The sequence below is a fragment of the Pagrus major genome, chromosome 22 (assembly GCF_040436345.1).
Source record: "Pagrus major chromosome 22, Pma_NU_1.0".
In the NCBI taxonomy this organism is placed as follows: domain Eukaryota; kingdom Metazoa; phylum Chordata; class Actinopteri; order Spariformes; family Sparidae; genus Pagrus; species Pagrus major.
In genome coordinates, this window is record NC_133236.1 from 5,068,323 (window position 1) to 5,087,571 (window position 19,249).

Consider the following 19,249-nt stretch of genomic DNA (forward strand, 5'->3'; position numbering starts at 1 on the left):
GTGATATCCACTTCTCATTTATTCATTTGTTTATTCATTCATGTATTTATTCCGCTCTCAGACTGAATTTACTGACTTACAGGACAGTGTCGGTTGTGTTGCCTATAACTGTGTTTACTAAAATACTGTGGACTTGGACTGAGCATGCAGGCCCAAATATAAATCAACCAGAATAAACCCTAAAGCTAAATCTAAAAGGCTAATAGTACTAACTTCAATGTGGGAGCTTTTTACTTTTCCATGTATGTTTCCATCAGGGTTGTAGCAGTCTGGGTTGTTGAAAAAGAGAGAACTGCACACCAAAAAGCCCCGTCTGAAGGACTTTTATTTGCTGGGTGACGTTTTGAGCACAGGGCCCTTCCTCACGCTTCCTCCTTGTGCTTGAAACGTCACACAGCAAATAAAAGTGGATTTGGTTGTGAATCTCTCTCTTTTTTAATCATTTTGTGATTCAGCCCAAATTATTGGTTCAACCCTGTTTATGGCTAACTGACTACTGATATCTTCCTCTCTGCACTTTTCTTCTTCCCCCACCTGCTCTGTATAATCTTTATCCTTCCCCCTCCTGTCATCCATTCATGCCTCGCTCTGTGCTCTGCTCCATCATGCCTGGGCCAGACAGGAGAGGAGGATGTAGATATAATGTGACCTCTGAGCTCATGATGGAGCCCTCCTCTGGTCCTTCCCCTCCTCTCCCACTTGGTTGGTATCTCCTATCCTCTGTCTCCTTTTTCATTCTCCCTCTTTTCATCATCAATCATGCATCTTCTTATTTACAAGGTCCACAAGCATATTTTGAGCCTCAAGATTCAAACCCTTCCTTGTTTTAATGTAGCAGGTCTTTTAATTGTTTGATTCATATCTTAATATAAAGAACTGCTAAAACTAAGTTTAAATAAAATGAAATTAAAATGTAACATTTTTAAGGTTATGCAACACAGCACCATCCTGAGTCACATGAAGCAGGGTCACAGGGTTTTTTGACCCAGAACGCTTCAAAATGAACTGAAATGACTGCTTTTTAGAGCCCTAGAGGTCAAACTACACTAGATGAACTCCTTTCTGTATGATGATACTAGACTCAATTCCTTGGTCATGCGCTGAATTTCTTTTAGCTTTTTTTTAACCATTTTTGAGCAGAAGACATGTTGCTGTGTTATAAAGACTTTTTTCAGGTTACTGCCCACATCACTGCACTGCATGTAAACACACTAATACACAAGTGTTCACTTCATCACAGCCACATGTGTATACCGTGTTGATGTTCCTGATGGATAAACTCGTCCTAACCTCCTCCTTCTTCCTCTCTTCTTCAGACCCGGGCAGTAAGATTGTGAAGCCCGCCGTAGACCAGGAGGAGGACGAGGGCTTGCAGTGGAGCTGCACCGCCTGCACCTTCCTCAACCATCCCGCCCTCAACCGCTGTGAACAGTGCGAGTTCCCACGGCACTTCTGAGCCAACGAGGCTGCGACGCGCCGCCCCCTCCTCTGCCCGCCCGTCTTCTACCAGACTAGAATATAAAAGGGCCCTCTCTGTTTCTGTGTTGTTGAATGAAAACTCAGACGGGTCGTAGTCACCGTGCACCACGCGGCCTTTTCCTGGATTTTTTTTTTCTTCTTCCTCTCTTTAAGGTTCGTAGAATGCTGTCCACTGAAGGCTTGACTGGATAGTGTTTACAGCTTGTGTTTTTTCATAAAGGCTGGCAGAGTCGGATGATACCTCACCTTAAGAGACTCGGATGGCGTGGGGTCACCTCCCCCTTCTCTGCTCGACGGGTGACACTGGGGATACCTCGCTGCTCCCACTTACAGTATTACGAGTGTGGCCCTGCAGTGTGACGGCGCACATACACACACCTACACACACAAATACACACACAACACAGGTGCCAATGTGCCTTTTGCTGATTGAATTTTTTTGTTTTTCTTCTTCTGTGGTGGCATGAGCGGGGGATTGGGAACTGTGTTCAGCCACTCCATCTGAAGGGAAAACTAACAGACTAATCGTGGACTTTAAAGTTTGTTTGCTGTTTCTAGAGGATGTCAAAGGGGGAAGCGGCAGTGTTGCTGCCACTCAAACGTGCCTCTTGTCCTCCCCCTTCAGTTTCCCCTTTCTGTCTCTTCAGACACAAGTTAATGAAAAAAGAAATTAAGTTGCATGCTTTGTGTACAGTACACGGAGGCAGAAAGTCCCCTTGAGCTTTTTACTGTACATAATTTTAGAATGTGCCTTAAAAGCCTTCTTCCTCACACTATGAATCACTTGTATTTCCTGTAAGTATAGCTTTATAGACTTTATTAACTTTTTTGTCTTGTTGTTTGTTGTTTGTTGTTTCCCTCTTTCAAACAAATAAGCACCATGCTCCCTTTTTTTAAGCTTTTTACTTGATTTCTGTGAGAGTTGAAGCCTTGCAGAAGGAGAGGAGCAGAGCAGTAAAAACCCTTGCAGTCATCATGAAGCTACATCTGCCCGGTCCGTTCATCGCTTGTGTAATTGCTGAGTTTCCTGTGTACGATCTGCAGATGCAGCAAAGTGGAAGGCGATGGAGGAGTCTTTTTTGTTTGTGTTTTTCTTCCAGGACACCAAATATGTGGGGACTGTTGGGGGAGGGAAGGGGTCAAAAAGCAAAATTACAAACTGCCATCTTATCTGACAACTGGAATGTAGGTTTAATGTTTGGGGACGACTACACCTCAGTGCAAAGAGACACTCGTTTTCCAGTACAATCAGGAAGTTACTGCAGATCAAAGTGCTCCTGGAACAGCTGATTGGCTTCAACGTTTCCGTGTTGATGTGCACCTGAATTGGGTTTTTGTGAGGTATCAAAGTGAATATGTTTCTGTTTCTATGATGTAGAAATACTGTCATGGGTCCCGTGCCTTCTATACAGCAGGTCACAGTTGTTACATCTTGGAAGCAGATGAGGTAAAAACTGTTTTTATCAAAATGCAAGCACAACATGACTGTCCACTTTGTATACTCTTATTTTTTATTTGGCTCATTTCATCCTCCTAAGCTTTTATTGATGAGGGTGTTTCTAAAGTTTACTTATTGTCATTAACTTACCTTAACTCTGGAGTAGTTACTTTGTTTTGTTATTTTCCACATTTGTGAAATTTTGCTTTGCATCAGTGCCTTTAGAACTATTGAATTTGTATTGATAATCTATTCTGTCACACCCAAGTGCCATGTTTTAAACCTAAATTTTAGTATTGTTTAAACCCATTTAAAAGTAGAAATGAATTATTGTCTCTTAAGCACTTAACGCCATACTTTTTTCTTCTTCCAACCCAAAGAAACCAGTTTTCAGCTTTACCTGCACCTTGGTGTGAAGAGGCAGTTTATTCATGTTTTATTAAATGGAAAAAGATAATTTGGATTTCTAAAGTGTTTTTTTGATTTTAGCTGGGAAAACTGTCTTTGTAACAGATAAGTTATTTGTAAAAATAATAAAAAAAAATCTATTCTGAATGTTTTGGTTTGTCTTTGTGCTACTTTGATGCAACAATCAATGTTTGTTGATGTTGTAATCCACCAGGGGGCAGAAGAGACCAATGTAGGTTGCAGTAGAGGCAGGTATAGAGTGACCACCAGTGGTGGAAAGTAACTTGAGTACGTTTACTCAAGTATTGTTTACATACAGTTTTGAGGTAATTGTACTTCACCTTAGCATTTCTATTATCTGGTACTTCTGTCGCTAAGAAACTATAATTCAGTGGCACGTGTTTTGTTTTTACTCCACTATATTTATGTGATAAATAATACAAAATATAATCAACAAAAGAAGAATAAGATTAATCCCACCTTTGCCAGCTTCCACATTAGAGTGATGTTTTCATGAACGCATCAGTAATTATAATCCAACATTAGAATATACATCCTAAGGTCATGCTTTTACTTTTAGCACTGTAAATATAATTCAGTGTTAATAGTTTTGTACTATTACCAAAGTATAACTTTGAATGCATGATTGTTACTGTAACCATGTGTAATTAATATTTCTGTAATATTTCTACACTGGTATTTCTACTTTTACTTAAGTCAAAGATCTGAGTACTGTTTCCCTGGCTGACACCAGCCTAATGTTTCCATAATCTTTCCCACTGGATAATCTTAAAGGCCTCTGATAGTGATGAATCTAAACCAAGTTAGCTTGTTCACACAAACACTTTGCTACATCAGAGGAACTGGTTTTATCAGCTGCAGTGCTTGACATTGGGCATCCTGACTCACTGGGACAATTGTGCTTTTTCTATTATGATCAGTCAACATATGGTGTTGAAAAATGCTTCTAGCTTGAATTTGTCTTTATACTGTCAGAGGTTTTGCCTTTATAGCTGCTGGAAGACACCTGCATCCTCAGATGATGGCAAAACCTTCAACATTCTTAGTTTGTTTGATTTTTTCTTTTTGTGAGTGTGTGGATTCATTTGTAGCTGATAACAGTGTGATGGAGGACAACATGCATCAGAGTGTCCTACTGAAACAGCACTGAAGCAGTGATCCTACCCACTGATTTAAAGTAGACACTGATCTGCAGACTAGAAGCTAATTGTGACTTATGTTTGCTACTGTTAGCATCATTATAAAGCATTTTGTAATGGCATAAAGCCAATACTTCATAATCTCACTTATAATTTTTCGAAAGGATCAGTGAAACTAATTAATAAATTATCGTGGTTGTAATGCATAATTATAATTTTAAACATGTTATAATTCATAAATGAAGTTAAAATGGATCAGTCCTATTTTGCACAACCTTGTTGCACGATGTACTGTTCATAATGCATTATAAACATGGATGGAATAATAAGTTTTGATTATTGTTTGAAAGCATTATGAAAATTAATTAGTGCTTTACTTATTTGGTGCTATACGCGCATTATAACGCATCATTAGTATGTTAATGATGCGATATAATGTATTGTATATATATATATATATATATATATATACATATATATACATATATACATATATACATATATATACATATACACATATATATACATATATATGTGTGTATATATATACAGTATATATATATATATGTATATATATATATGTGTATATATGTATATATATATATATGTGTATATATGTATATATATATATATATATATATATATATATATACATATATATATATATATATACATATATATATATATATATACATATATATATATATATATATATATATATATATATATATATATATATACATATATATATATATATATATATATATATATATATACATATATATATATATATATATATATATATATATATATATATATATATATATATATATATATATATATATATATATACATATATATATATATATATATATATATATATATATATACTGGGTGAACTGACAAAGTCACAAAGGTAGATTTTCATTAGCAGAGGTGGTTGTTTAACAGTGAAACTCCCATGATCCCACACTTCTCATATCTTTTTATTCAGAGATCCCTGGTGGCAGAAATTACAAACCGCAGCCCACTGTAGTTTTAAGTAAATGGTCCACTTTTGGGGGCAATTGGTGTTTGTGATGTGCTTTGATCCACACGAGCAGCGTGGATCCAGGGAGATAAAAAAAATATATATCTCATGCAAGTCCCCCCACTTTATGGCTATGTTGCTTAAAATGGCTGAACTGCTCCTTTCCATTTTCAGTAAAAATCACTGACACAGGGCTGAAAAGTGCTGCTCCACTGGCTCAAAGCCTTCAGCATGTTGCAGCAGGTTTTGGCCTTCATAGCTGATGGAAAACCCCCGTGGTGTTTCAGCCAGCAGAGAGCAGCAGCAGCTCTGAATTACTCAAGTACTGTCCTTACTGCAAATACAATATTGAGGTACTTGTACTGAAGTACTTTATACTTCCACTCCACTACATTTATCTTAAGTTCCTAGTTACCTAGCAGATGACATGCTGTGTCAGAGCCATAGATGGAACATGTTTTAATTAATTTATTTTATCTAACTTATTAATCTGATTTAAAATTTTAAAAATGGACTTCTTTCCATTAAACAGAAAATTGTTCAAAATTGGATCTGATGATTAGGCGATATCAGCCGACCCATGCCACAGTGTACACAGACATGTAAACATGCTGTATGTATAATTTACTTTAGCTTGTTTTTTTTTATTCTTAAGTACATTCATTGGCAGATACTTCAGTACAAGATGTTCTTATATGTTATATATTGCAGACAGATACCCAGAGTGATTGAAGTGCTTTTATTTCACAGGCGAGGTGAAAACACAAGCCTCTAAAATTCATATCAAAAACAGCTCAATGACGTTCTTTACAGAAGTACAGACTAGTGTAATAGAGTTCCTCACTTTGAGGCAACATGAGAAAACAACACATGCTTTAATAAAACATTTGTCAGTGCTACAATAAGTAGCATGTCTGGAGCGTAGTGCATTGCACTTTTATATTAGACATAACATTCAGTCTGCTACATTTTCAAGACTTCTCAGATTGAGTTTAATGCTTAAAATACAGGGTAAGTTTGGCATATGTTCAGACCAGAGCGACAGTCTGATTCTTAATAAGTTCACAGTCATTTTAAGAAAAGTAGAAATGTTCTCTTGGTTTCACTTTGTTTTGAGATGAGAACTCCAATGTGGGCTCAGTTTGAGTCTTTCTAATCTAGAAGGAGATGTGGCTGGTCCTGCTGCTCTGGATGAGAGAGATCAGTTTGGACATGTCTGACACATGTGGGTAAGCATTCATCACCTGCTCCACTGCGCTCTGAGGGAACAAGGTGCTTAGCTGGCTCCTCAGGCCCTTCCTCTGCTCACTGGACGGGCTCTTAGCCCGGCCGCTCAGCCTGCCGTCAGCCTGTACCCATGGGTCCCTTGGTAGGCTTTGGCTCTGTCTGTTGCAGGGCTGTCTGTAGTACTGCTTCTCTGAATGGTGGCCAGGATGCTCCCCGTTATGTGGAGGCAGAGCTGGGCAGGAGCCCCATCCTGGGTGGTGTTGGTGAGAGGACACCCTGGTCTGCTGCTGACTGCACCTGCACTGGCTGCACACGCGGCCCTCACTGGACACTGAACTGTTCTGATGAGGGTAATAACCTCCTCCGCCCCCGCACGGCCTCTGGGTGCTCCCACCAAATGACCCGGAGATGGAGTAGCCGTCGTGGCTCATGCTGTAGCTGGCCACCCCGCTGCTGTAGCTGTGTGGAGGCCGCTCCATGCTGTAGGGCAGATCCTGGATGTAGAGCCTGGACATGGAGCTCTCCATGGAGCTGAAGGCCTCATCTACGTCCAGGCTCGGGCAGTGGTGGAGGCTCGTGTTCGGATGGCTTCTCGGGCTGCTGGAGTCTCTGTGATAGATGAAGTGCTCGCTGGGTGAAGCCCTGTGGGCCTGATCCTCTGTGCTGAGAGGTGGAGGGGTGGAGGAAGTGTATGTGTGCTCCGGCTGGTACACAGCAGAGAGGCAGTGTGTGTCCTGCAGGCTCGGTTTGGGCGAGAAGTTCCTGGCTCTGTCCCTCAGTTCATCAGCCACAGAGAGCTGTGATTGGTTGGCCCGCTCTGGGTGGTAGAACTTGCACTTGACTCCATAAGTACACTTCTTTCCTGAAAGAAAGAATGAAGAGGTTATTTATGAGCTCCACAGCTGTGAACCAAGAACCTGTCAGCACAGGATGTATGTGTCTGAGTGTGTGTCAGGCCTCTCTTCCTGTCTGCACGACTGTAAACACACTTGGCTTCACAAACAATCAGCTGTAACCAGTGTGGCCTTTAGTACACAGGCAGAAGCTATTTTGCTGAACTTTGCATTTTGAAGGGATCCGAGTCCCAGTCTTGCTGTTTTGCCTCAGCTCCCACTGGGTGTCACTGAGGCTGAAGGGTAGGCGAGTGAATCACTGCTCAGCTAATTTCTACATGACACATGGGTGGCCTTCTACAAGTCTCATGTGTTTCAGTCACCGAGGAGGAAGTCAGTCAAGACAAGAACAACACCCACTCCTGACTTTACTTCTCTCTGAGAGCGTCCCCATTGATTTTCATTAAATAAAGGATGCATTTTAACACAGTTTCAATAGTTCTAGAGAATACTCATTCATACATCTTTACATTTAAAAAGATTATGTTGTATTGACTTCATAGTTTCAATGAAGGCAGATGGAAAATAACACAAGAACAGATTTCACACAGCTGCTACATTTAAGTTGACTCAAATTCTGGTAATCAGGAATCTAAACTTCCTCTATCTGTAGCAAAATCATCAGACACTTCATGTTGGCCCACCAGTTTTTGTAAAGGCGTGTTTAAACTGCTTCTATATGACGAATACAAGTAGGAAGAGTTTGGGAATTGGTCCAGCAGATCACCTCAGCCGGCAGCCGCAAAATGGGCTTCAATGGTGGCAATGTAATTCTTGGGGGAAACTTCAACCATCAAAGTAAGACGGGCTCAGAACCCACTTTTATATTGCTCTCTTAAAAGCCACCAGACCCAACAACCATGTTTAAAAATACTGGAATTTATAGTATTGTTGCTGTCGGCTGGTTTGATTGGTGAGACTGTGTTTTAATGACACTATCTAACAGCTGGTGTGGACTGACACAGTTGGCTGAGTGTTGAGGTGAGGCTGCACATAAACTTCTGGATGTAAGTGTAATGCATGTGTCATGTTCGATGGAACGACTTGGTTTAAATCCCGGTGGGAGGGTTTGACTTTATATTGCTGCCTTGGCCAGTAAGTGTTGTAAGAGTAGCCAGCCAGTTACAATCACAGCCACAGTTAACTTTATAGACATGTCAGCAGCTACAGCTTTAGCCACAGCTGGAGCAATGACCACGCCATTGTCTCAGCCTCAGCCTGAGCCACAGCCTCAGCCTCAGCCTCAGCCACAGCATGGCTGCAGATACAGTTGTGGTCATAGCCAGTGGCTGTGGCTTCAGCCAGAGCTCAGCTTTCCTTCTTCGAGTAGCACTGGTGTCAGAACAGCTTTTACTTTCCTTTTCTATAATCTGCAACTGGGACTGGGACTGCAGCTCTGCAAACACTGGTGCAAGAAATGGACATCTGCTCGATCTAATGCTTGAGTTCACTTGTGATTCACATCAGTGACACTGTGTATGCTCGTCTATAAATGTTTTCTTTGTGTATTCATCCTTTAATTAATAAATCTGTCCCCCGGTGATTAAACATAATAACTGTTCAGAGATGTTTCTATGATCAACACAAACATAACCCAGGCTCAAATGTTGATCACACACTTCATATTCCTTAAACCGGTTCTTATTGTACTGTGTGTGTTGTGTGTTTGCAGTTTTAATCCCCCAGGAGAGAACAGGGAAGTGGAACCCGAGCACTTCTGTGTGCTCCCAGGTGGAACAGGGTCATAAACCTACCATAAGGACAGTGCTGCTGCTTGTTGTCTGAGCTCCACGGCTTCTTCCGCAGGAAATCATCGATGGTGGGACCATTTCTGCCCAGAGGATCGTCTGGAGGCATGAACCTGCAGCAGCACAGAGACGCAGTTGGATCAGATGACGGTAGTTGATCGAGTGGTGTATGAATTACTGTAAGTCGCTTTGGACAAAAAGCGTCTGCTAAATGCCCTAAAATGTAAAATGAGGGGTGTGAGGCTGCCTCTAACCAGGGTGCAGAAGGGGCCCCTGCATGCTGTCTGGGTGAGCTGACCTGATGCTGCCATCAGTCTTACTTGTCATTAGCGAACGTGTACATCAGCAGCCTCTCCTCTATGAACTTCTTCCACTGGGGGTTCTCCATCTGCAGGTCACGGTAGTTGTCGTTGGACACAATGATGCCGTCGGAGTCGAAGGCCAGCTTGACGATGTAGCGGTCATCATAGCACACCACCCTCTTACCGTTCACGCAGCGGGACGGCGTGTACACCAGGATCTTACTCCTCTCCAGCTCGTGGAGAATATGTTGATCTACGAAACAATGAGAACTGTGTTTATTATAAGGCTTAATATACTATCAGCCAGTGACTTCAAATCAAAAAGTCCTTGTTTGGTTTAACCTGAGTAATCTATAGCTTGGTTGAAGTATGTTCAGGGTGCATTGTAATTGTTTGAAGAAGCAGATGTTTAGCAGCAGAAAGTCATCAGATAACATTACATTACAGCTGTGGAAAGCATGAATGTGTGTAAACAGTTGTGGTGCTGGTTGAAGGATGTCCATGGGTAACTGACAGGTGTACCAGAGAACACGTCCCTGCCGATCAGCAGATGTTAACTGAGACACACGTGACCTGCACATTGCAGTCCACATGAGTTTTTATCATTGTCTTAATATCCTTGTTTTGACAGTGTGCTTTACAGCATGATCATAAAAGGTGGAGCTACACTTGGCACTGACGGTGCTTCCTTGTAAAATGCTGATGATGCTTTCAGCAAAAAGGCTTTCTTTAGCCGACCTGATCCGACATGAACAAAGTACTGGATTTCAGTTTTGGTGGTTACACTTTCTCATTGTTTCCAGACTGTTTCCTTGTTTTTCACAGTGAAACAAGGTTAAATCCTTTAAATGGACTCTATCTGTGGCAGCTATCAGTGACGTGTGTCCAGTGTCACCTAACATGCTAGAACACTTATCAAGAACCTAGAACCTTTGTCTTATTTCCTTGATTTCAGTAACTGTTTTGGTGATCAATTTCCAGCTCATGTCAGCACTGTCTCAACATGCTGTACCAAACACCCACAGTGCTGTGGCTTCTACTCTTTCTTCATTTTTTATTTTTTTTAATGAAACTGCTTGTTTTGCTGCTGTGAGTGTAAAATGAGTCATTTCCTGTAAAGTAGACTTTCTTCTGCAGAAGACAGACTTGTTTATGGGTGTTTCAGTTCACATGAGAGGTTGAATCAACGTTACTGTAATTTACAATTAACTGACATATTTTCTCATATTAAAATGAAATATTGGGACATTCTGAGTACAGTTTATTCCAGATCATCATAACAATTATTTTTTCCTTCAAAAACATCTTAATATACCATATTTGCCTGTCTGCATGATGTATGTTAAAGGCTTCTGACTCTAACTTCAGAATTCACCTCGTCACATTCAGTACTGAAGCTAGAAGCATTTATGATGAAGTCACTTATTTTGGTGTTGGTTAGTCAACTGATGCTTAAATTCTGGCTCATCCTGATGAACAGTCACAGCCACATTAAATGAATGGTCTGTAGACCGCCTGAAGACGTGTCATAAGGCAATACGACATCACAGTTGGGTGCTGTTGGGCTTGTGGCAAACCTCAACGGAAAACAAATATGCACACACACCCTGATTAAACTAAAAAGTATTACACAGGAATTCTCACATTTGGTGGCATTTTCCTTTAACTGACCTCAAACTATGTGAGAATGAGAATGCCCCTTCAGCTTAGTCAGGTGATCCTACCTGTAATGGGAGCCTCTGGCCGCGGCTGCTCCTTCCTCCACAGGGGAATGAACACAGTGATGTCCCTCATCCCTTTGTCCCAGAACCAGTTCACTGCCAACTGGATGCCCTGGCACGAAAACACCTTCTTGTCGCCATGGCTACAAAGACAAAGAGGCCGGAGTCAACAAAAAACGACTTCTTCTTTTGTGTTTTTGTGCATGTTATGCACACGCACACACATCTGCTCTACCTATTTCAGGAAGTAGATGGTGTCACATGGTTCAGAGTTCTCTGAAACATTGCTAAAGAAAATTGCAAAAGCACTGAGATGAGTAACTGGACACAGACTGTTCACGTGCACGTGGTCTGAATAATTGTTTCACTGTCAGTTATTGTGGACTACAAAATAAGTGAAGATTTCTCACGCAAAAAGAAAAACACGATGTTTGGCAGTATCTGCCAGTGTCCTTGTTGATGTCAAAGTTAAACTGATCATAACTTGACCTCATCATGGTTTTTTACAGTCACATCCTGGGGGAAGACTTACAAATGATATTTTGTGTAGTAGCAGCTTTACACATTTTCCTTCATGTGACAAGATCATGAGTAAAAAAAATGATCAGCATCTGTAAAGGAATAACAGCTGACGTCAGTAATGACGTCCATGGACTGTGTTGTAGAGATATCTACTGAAGTTAGCATGCTAATCAGTTAGCCCTGTCTGGTCCCAGTCCAAAGCTCCTGTGCTCGCGGTGTGAACACCAGCACTACCTTTGCTCTGAGCTCTCAGTCCGAGCTGCTAGCTACATTGCTAACTGAGCTAACTAGCAAACAGCAAGTCTATTTAGCAGCAGTTAGCAGTTACTCTAGAGATATCCTGCCGTCTTTCTGGTTTGAGTATGAATTTAACATAGTATTACTACATAACAATTCTTACATATTGCACCATAAAACCTGAAGCACCTTGATAAGAGTCATGGAGTCTATTAGTATACTAAGTATTTGAGTTCATAAATAAATGAGCAAGCGTAACGAGGAGCAAGGGGAACCTGGAAATCTTTCATTAGAATCACTAACATGTATAAGTCTGAGCTGCCAACAGTTCTGTACAAGTTCCCCTGACAAACATCTGTTGTCTGAAATCCAACCCTGCTGAAACACTCACATTACTGGGCTGTACTCAGGAGCTACTGAACAAGTAAACTGGATCGTTTTGCCTGGAGGAGAATATAAAAACTGTGTGTGTGTGTGTGTGTGTGTGTGTGTGTGTGTGTGTGTGTGTGTGTGTGTGTGTGTGTGTGTGTGTGTGTGTGTGCACGCACATGGGGGTTTCCCTTGTTTCCATCAGCAGGAAGTAGTGAGACACTTTGCATACAACAGGTACCAAAGACAAGGCTTGGCATGAGATAAATTCATCTACCACCTATCTGCCCTGCATATTTTTATTGGCAGCGTGTGTTATAAAATGTGCTTTGAATGATGTTTCCTTGTTGCCTGTCACTTCCTCAAATGTGTGCAATCCTATCAGCTAGTTCATTTGTAGACGTGTTGTATACTTCAATGCTTGAATGGGTCCTTGAGTTAAACAACACAAGTGGCTGATGAAAGAGACACATGAGGAGCAGTGAGAGAACAGAATGAGTCGTCACAGCGAACCAACTGCACTGCATTCAGAAGGATATCAAGACTTTTAGTTTTAGCAGAGCAAAAGTAAAATAGTCATTCTGAGGCATGCTCATACTATATATTATTATATTGGTGGCTCGTTTAAAGCAGCAATAATATTGTTTTCTCCACCTTATAGAGTTGCTAAGGCTAACACGTTAGCAAGTGGTTGCCTATTTACACGTTCAGCAGACACAGAGCAACATTAGCATTCATTCGGGGTCCTGACATTAGTTGTGGTTTGGTCTCAACAAAGTCGTGGGGAAATCAGCTTCTTTAGCTGCTAAATGTGCCACTCCACTCCACAGCTAGTCGCTAACTCTGTCTGTTGTTAGGCCCTGAGCATGGATGTATTTTAAGATCCCAATGCCGGACCCAAAGATGGGGCCCATTCAGTCCACATAATGCCAACAAAGCTTTTGTCTTCCGGGTTTACCTCCTGATTAAGTGGCCCATAATCTGTAAGTTTCTCCTGCTGGCCCTGCCCACCAGTTCCTGCTCTGCCCATAGACTTTGTGATGATTTGATCTTTTCTCGGCATAAGGAAACTTTTACAAATACAAAACTGCCATGGATGAAAAATTCATGATAGAAAGAGTCATAATTGACCTTGTTTGCAGTTCGAGGTGTCCAACAGATGTTATTGTTTGTTTTAATGGTGCTGGTCGTGAGAGAAGTGACTGTACGTTTGAAAACAACAACGGTGGCTCATCAGGAGGTCAGAGTAGATGCTACTACAGCATCAGTTATATCAGATCTGGAGAGTATATTTCAGAGAGCATAAAATGCACATGGTGGTAAATAATGTTTTCACGCTTCTACCGACTGGCTTTGGTAATGTGATTGGTTTAAGTTAGCCAGTGATAGACGGATATTTCATCCAAACACAGTGTGAAGCTGAGGGGATGAGTGCTTATTATCACAACCAGTGACGCCATTCACGTTACACAGTGCTCCATATCGTATGCTTTAAATCAATGTTTTACACGTAAACACTAAAAAATGTAAATGTCAGGGTAATTTGATCAGTTAGTTAATGTCTTCTGTGGCTCTGCAGTCAAAGTCTGAGGACATTACTGAAGTGAGATTGTCTGAGTAATCTTGGTTTGATCTCAGAGAACCTGCGTTACGTACCGGGGGTGGCTAGTTTTAGGACGTGGGTGCATACCGAGCAGGGAGGGTCTGACAAAAGAAAATATTTGGAAGTGTTTATGCAGCTTGAGTCATACTGGGAACTAAAAGTCAGTCAACTTCTGCTGCTTCGAATGTGACCATTTTCTCACAAGTCTCCCTGCTTGATGAAAGTGCAAAATACTAAATCACTTTAGTGCCCTTTAAATAACCGCATAAACTGACGAGGGCAAAAATATGAGATGAAATGGTTAGCAGTGTTGGACATGGGGATTTTTAACATTTTGAAAGGTGACAACTTGTCGGTCAGTTTCACATGCAGATATTCAGAGCACATATAGAGAAACAGAAAGAAGAGCCTGGTGAGTCTCTGAGAGTTCATGCCTGAGGCCAGACTACAGTCACCTCTCCTGGGAGTAAAGGTGTGACAGTAAATACTGTAGCCTTCTTCCTCTTTAACCTCATGTGCTTACAGGAATATGTGTTGTGCAAACATCTGTGTTTTATTTTCCATTCTGAGTTCATATCATGCCCTCCACCTACTTGCCATGTTATTTGTATGAGTTCATTTTGACTCAGAACTTCCTTGTTACCCAATTTAAGTGCCATAAAATTGGCAACCACAAGAACATGTGATGTGGGCATTTCACTTCTTTTTGTACACACAATGCAATCACATTAGAAAAGTGTGACAGTGGTGGCAGCCCTGACCACTGTGCCCTTCAGGCATTGTGTAATCCTGAATGTAGTGGACAAAAGAGAAGAACACAGTCCCACACTGTGTTTTCTACTTCCCACATCTTTAAAGAGGAAGTGTGGTGTGCTCAAATCTGTGAAGTGAAACAAGATTTGACACAAATAGAGACGCTGATATACAAACGGAAATTCATGTGCTGTACGGCGCTTGAGTACAATACTGAGGTATTTTACTGAGTACTTCCATTCTATGTTACTTTAAAAGTTTACTTTACTACATTTCAGAGGCATATATCTGACTGCAGTGACCTGAAGTATTTTACTTACATGTCATTTTCCCATGTAATTCTATGACATAAGTTTAATGTAAAGGGCCACATATATGCACATGTTTCTATCATTTTGAGTCTTAAATAACTACATGTGTGATATAGACACAGAATAAGGACAATACTTTTACGTTTTATACTTGAGTAATAAACATCATGTTAAGGTTGAAGTTCTAAGTATTACCGGTAGGTTTAACTTAACACGTAATTAACACATAAGATATTAGAAGGTATAAGTTATTTAATGCATCTCCAAAGATTCAACATGATAGAAAAGCTGCTTTTAATGTGACCCTTCACATTGAACTTTACATCTAATTAAAATACTTAGTCAACGTTGTAGGGAACCTATTTATTTAGTGTAGACTTACACTAAGCTACTAATATATTAATGCACCTTATCACAAATGATATAATAATACAACACTCTGATATCTACATGCTGCCCAACATATACTTTTACTTTTGATACTGTAACTTACAGATAATACCTTTATCCTTTAACTGAAGTAAAAATACTGAAGTCAAATATATGAATACTTGTTCCCCCCCTGCAGCTGGATACAAACATGAACTGAGATATAATACAAGTATTGTAAATGATAAATATAGTGAGCTGACTCACCTCATGGCCACATTGCTTCCATCTATAACCACTGGTCTGAAGCCAGCGGCTGGCTCTCTGTCTGCTCCAGGTCTGGGCTGACTGGGACTGGGGCTGGAGCCTCTGGGCACCAGCTTGGGACTGTTTGGGACACTTTTGTTGCTGTGAGTGCGAGTGTGGCACGTCTTTATCAGCTCCTCCAGGATGTCATTGGTCTGGGCGTCGTGGCGGAGGCTCTCCAGCACCCTCAGGATGTCGTTGTGAGAGTACCCCAACTTGAGAAACCGCTCCACTTTGGCGTGCTGCTGGTGGTGGTCCATGCTGGAGTCTGTGTGTTTCCTCTCCTCTGTCTCCTCAGGACTGTGTGACTGGGGAATCCTCCTCGCCTCCTTATTGTGGTTCTTCAGCGTCTCCACAGCAACAGCCTGTGTTTCAGAACAGTTGACAGGTGTGAAAGGGGACGGAGGGAGTGTCAAACTCTGTCACTGTAAACACAGGAAGCTCAGAAGCACAGCTGTGGTCTCACAGGGGTTTTTTGGATAAATTGATTGTGGTTTGGTACTCTCTGATAGAATCTGCTCTGCCTACCACAAACTCATGACTGCCAACGCAAGCACAAACACCGGCTGACGTCACACTGGTTAAGAAAGCCCCGGTCACACACACACACACATTAAGAGAGGATGCTGAGGGTCTGCACTGATCCCTGGTCTAATTTTACCTGCACTGTCATTGAGGTCAGTCACCAAAACAAACATGAATGGAACTGATGTGAATATGAGTAGTAATGTGACAAGCTTCAGCCCATTCAGGACGTCTTTTATCGCTCTTTGTGGAAACCCCCTGAACTTCATGGTTAAAGAGAGATCACAGTGATGTATTTGAGGGTGAAGACTGTTGAATGACTCAACCTCTTCCACTTTCCCTCCCACCCAGCAGAGCTATTCTGAGTACAAAACTTTAACTTTACTTCACACCAGAAACAATGAACACACAGAACCACTGGCACCAGAGGAGGCATGTTGAGTTTAAAAAAAGCTCGTCATAATGACCTAACCTCCCTCCTTGTTTACAGACAAAACATATCTATCATGCTTTGACGCATTTCTCTTTGTACAGTCTTTTGATCGTTGCCATGCACGTATATCAATTAACCTCCACTGCAAGATATGTCAACCAAACATTTCAAGTATGAGGAAAAACCAAGGATGTGATGCAGACCATGTCACAGTTTCCCTGTTCTACAAAAACCCAAATAAATATCTCATCTAAAATGAGACGTCACAGACAGAACACCGGCACAGCTGAAGATGATCTTATCTGACACATCTCCCCCTCTGCAAGGGGCTTGGCTGTGCACAAGCTTGCTACAACCTGCACCAAACCACATCCTTTGCTGCTGACTTCAGTACAACTACAAGGCGCTCACACTCATTTTCCCTGAAAATGAAGAGTGTAGGCTATGATTTTTTTCTGTTTGATTGCCTCACATGTCCCAACTCCAACAACCTTTGCTCTCAGTAACACGGTACCACAGTAAGTAGACAATCTGACACCCTCTTGTCTCTAACAATCTGAAACATGTCAGGTCTGAACGAGACAAAACTACAAGCTCTGTCTGAGAAATCACATTTAACACAAACAGCAGAGCTACACTGTCACATGACTCTAGAAGTTGTCTTATTCTGTACTTACACATTCAGCAAGTGGTAGATCGGAGCATGAGTCTCTCCCGCTGTCTGTCTCTCTGTCTGTGTGTGAGCTGCTCTCAGTCAGTCAGTCACTCTGACGAGCAGACCGGTCTGTGGAGAGCTGCTCTTATTACTCATAAGAGGAAGTGACTGCCTGCTGCTGAGAAAGAAAGATCACTCTGGCCAGCAAGGAAGAACGCTCTGTGAATTTGTGATCTCTACTTCCTCATATGGATTGAGAGTTGATGTGGGAGCCTGAAGGAATTATTTCCTCCTTCTCCCCTGTTTTTTGAGCTCTTCCTGGTGTGGTGGAATAAATGCTGACTGAATGTCTGTGACAAAGCAGGGGAGAGCACCAGGAAGCTGCTCAACTTGGACTGAGGCTTGAGGTTGAATTAGTCATTCAGATATATTTTTCTTTATCTAATAATGTTTTTACAGCAAATGGGTCTCAGGGTTTCCAACATTAAATACATGTGTTGAATTAATGGTTAAAGAAAAGGTTTTGGGAACTATAGAGTGAGCTTAGTGGACTGCTACCACTCTGTGTGTAGTGGGTGGTACTAATCTTCTCATCTAACTCTGTGCCAGAGAGCAATTAAGTGAATTTCCCAAAATGACGAACTATTCCTTTAAAGCATTTCTTGTTATTTTTGTAGAATGTCCCTTAAAGGTGCAATATGTAAGAACTGGCCACCTGTTGAAATCATATTGAAAACAAGCTCAGTTAGCCGTGCAGCTAGCGGTCCTGAGTGGGAGCTGGAGGCCGCGGGGAAGTGTTGGTGTTTACACTACTAGCACAGGATATCTGGACTGGGACGAGTCGGGCTTAGACGTCATTACGTCAAGACATATCCTTATCCTTCACAAACTGTTGATTATTGTAGTTAACAGTGAAAGTTTTCAAGTTCTTACATATTGTAACAGACTGACTGACTGCTGTTCATTGTTATGCCATAGTGTTACTGTGCTAAGACTGTTATGTTCAGTTGAGGAAAGGACTCTGAGTTACCACTTTCCCTGAATGTCAGGGAAGATGTTAGATAACAGCCAGTGTGTAACGTGAGAGGCCAGAAGCCTGTAAGTGACATCGTTACCTATGACACAGTGATTTACATAAGACAGCTCGGTGTGCTTTGCAGAGAGTTACAGAGGTTGGTTGTTATTCTTCTGGCTTTGAGATGAGTATGTGTCAGTCTATGAGCGACAGAGTCGAAGCTAACTGCTAATGCATGGTGTTATGGTAAACCAAATACAGCCCCATGTGTTGTGTTGGCCACGGCCGACAGTAGCCTGTAGAGCAATAAACTGCCAGAAACCTGAATAACGTCTAGTAACTTCATCATTACAAAGCTCTGACAAATCAAAGACATATTCTCTATCTGTATTCTGGTGATCAGAAGACAAAGATCCTCATTGGCGGAATTTTTTTTTCTCTCTTTGTTTTCATGACTGAATAAAGTGAATAAACAAACTGACGTAAAAGGACAACACAATTTATACTGTTTTACTTTGTTTATATGTGGCGGACCCTGCCACCTTTCTAACTACAAATGGTGTCCTGGGACCTTATTTTCCTCTGAGAACAGCTTGTTATGGAAAAGATAAATATTTCCTAGTTTGTATTATTACCTCATTAATACTGTAAATATATGTAAAATTCTGAGTTTGAATTTCTTCTCCAAAACTACATAGTGCCCCTTTAAACTATATTTTTTTGGCATGACACTGCTCACCATTTT

At 41.2% G+C, this 19,249-nt stretch overlaps 2 protein-coding genes across 5 annotated transcripts in view; one reads left to right on the top strand and one right to left on the bottom strand.

Moving 5' to 3' along the window:
- The window catches only part of tab2 (TGF-beta activated kinase 1 (MAP3K7) binding protein 2), a 44,788-nt gene extending 41,316 nt beyond the window's left edge, over positions 1-3,472 (top strand). For all 4 annotated transcript variants that reach the window (XM_073492781.1, XM_073492782.1, XM_073492779.1 and 1 more), the window contains one exon: positions 1,317-3,472. In XM_073492781.1, coding sequence (XP_073348882.1) covers positions 1,317-1,456 — 140 coding nt within the window. In that variant the 3' untranslated portion in view covers positions 1,457-3,472. The remainder of the gene's footprint in view (positions 1-1,316) is intronic.
- A 2,767-nt stretch (positions 3,473-6,239) lies between these two features.
- On the bottom strand, positions 6,240-17,603 carry LOC141018066 (probable ribonuclease ZC3H12D). The gene is made up of 6 exons (XM_073492935.1): positions 17,512-17,603; positions 15,838-16,241; positions 11,410-11,549; positions 9,704-9,938; positions 9,390-9,496; positions 6,240-7,604 (listed from the first exon to the last, which is right to left on the bottom strand). The coding sequence occupies exons 2-6, from the start codon at positions 16,134-16,136 to the stop codon at positions 6,673-6,675; spliced, it is 1,713 nt and encodes a 570-aa protein (XP_073349036.1). The 5' UTR covers positions 16,137-16,241; positions 17,512-17,603; the 3' UTR covers positions 6,240-6,672.
- Positions 17,604-19,249: the final 1,646 nt, after the last annotated feature.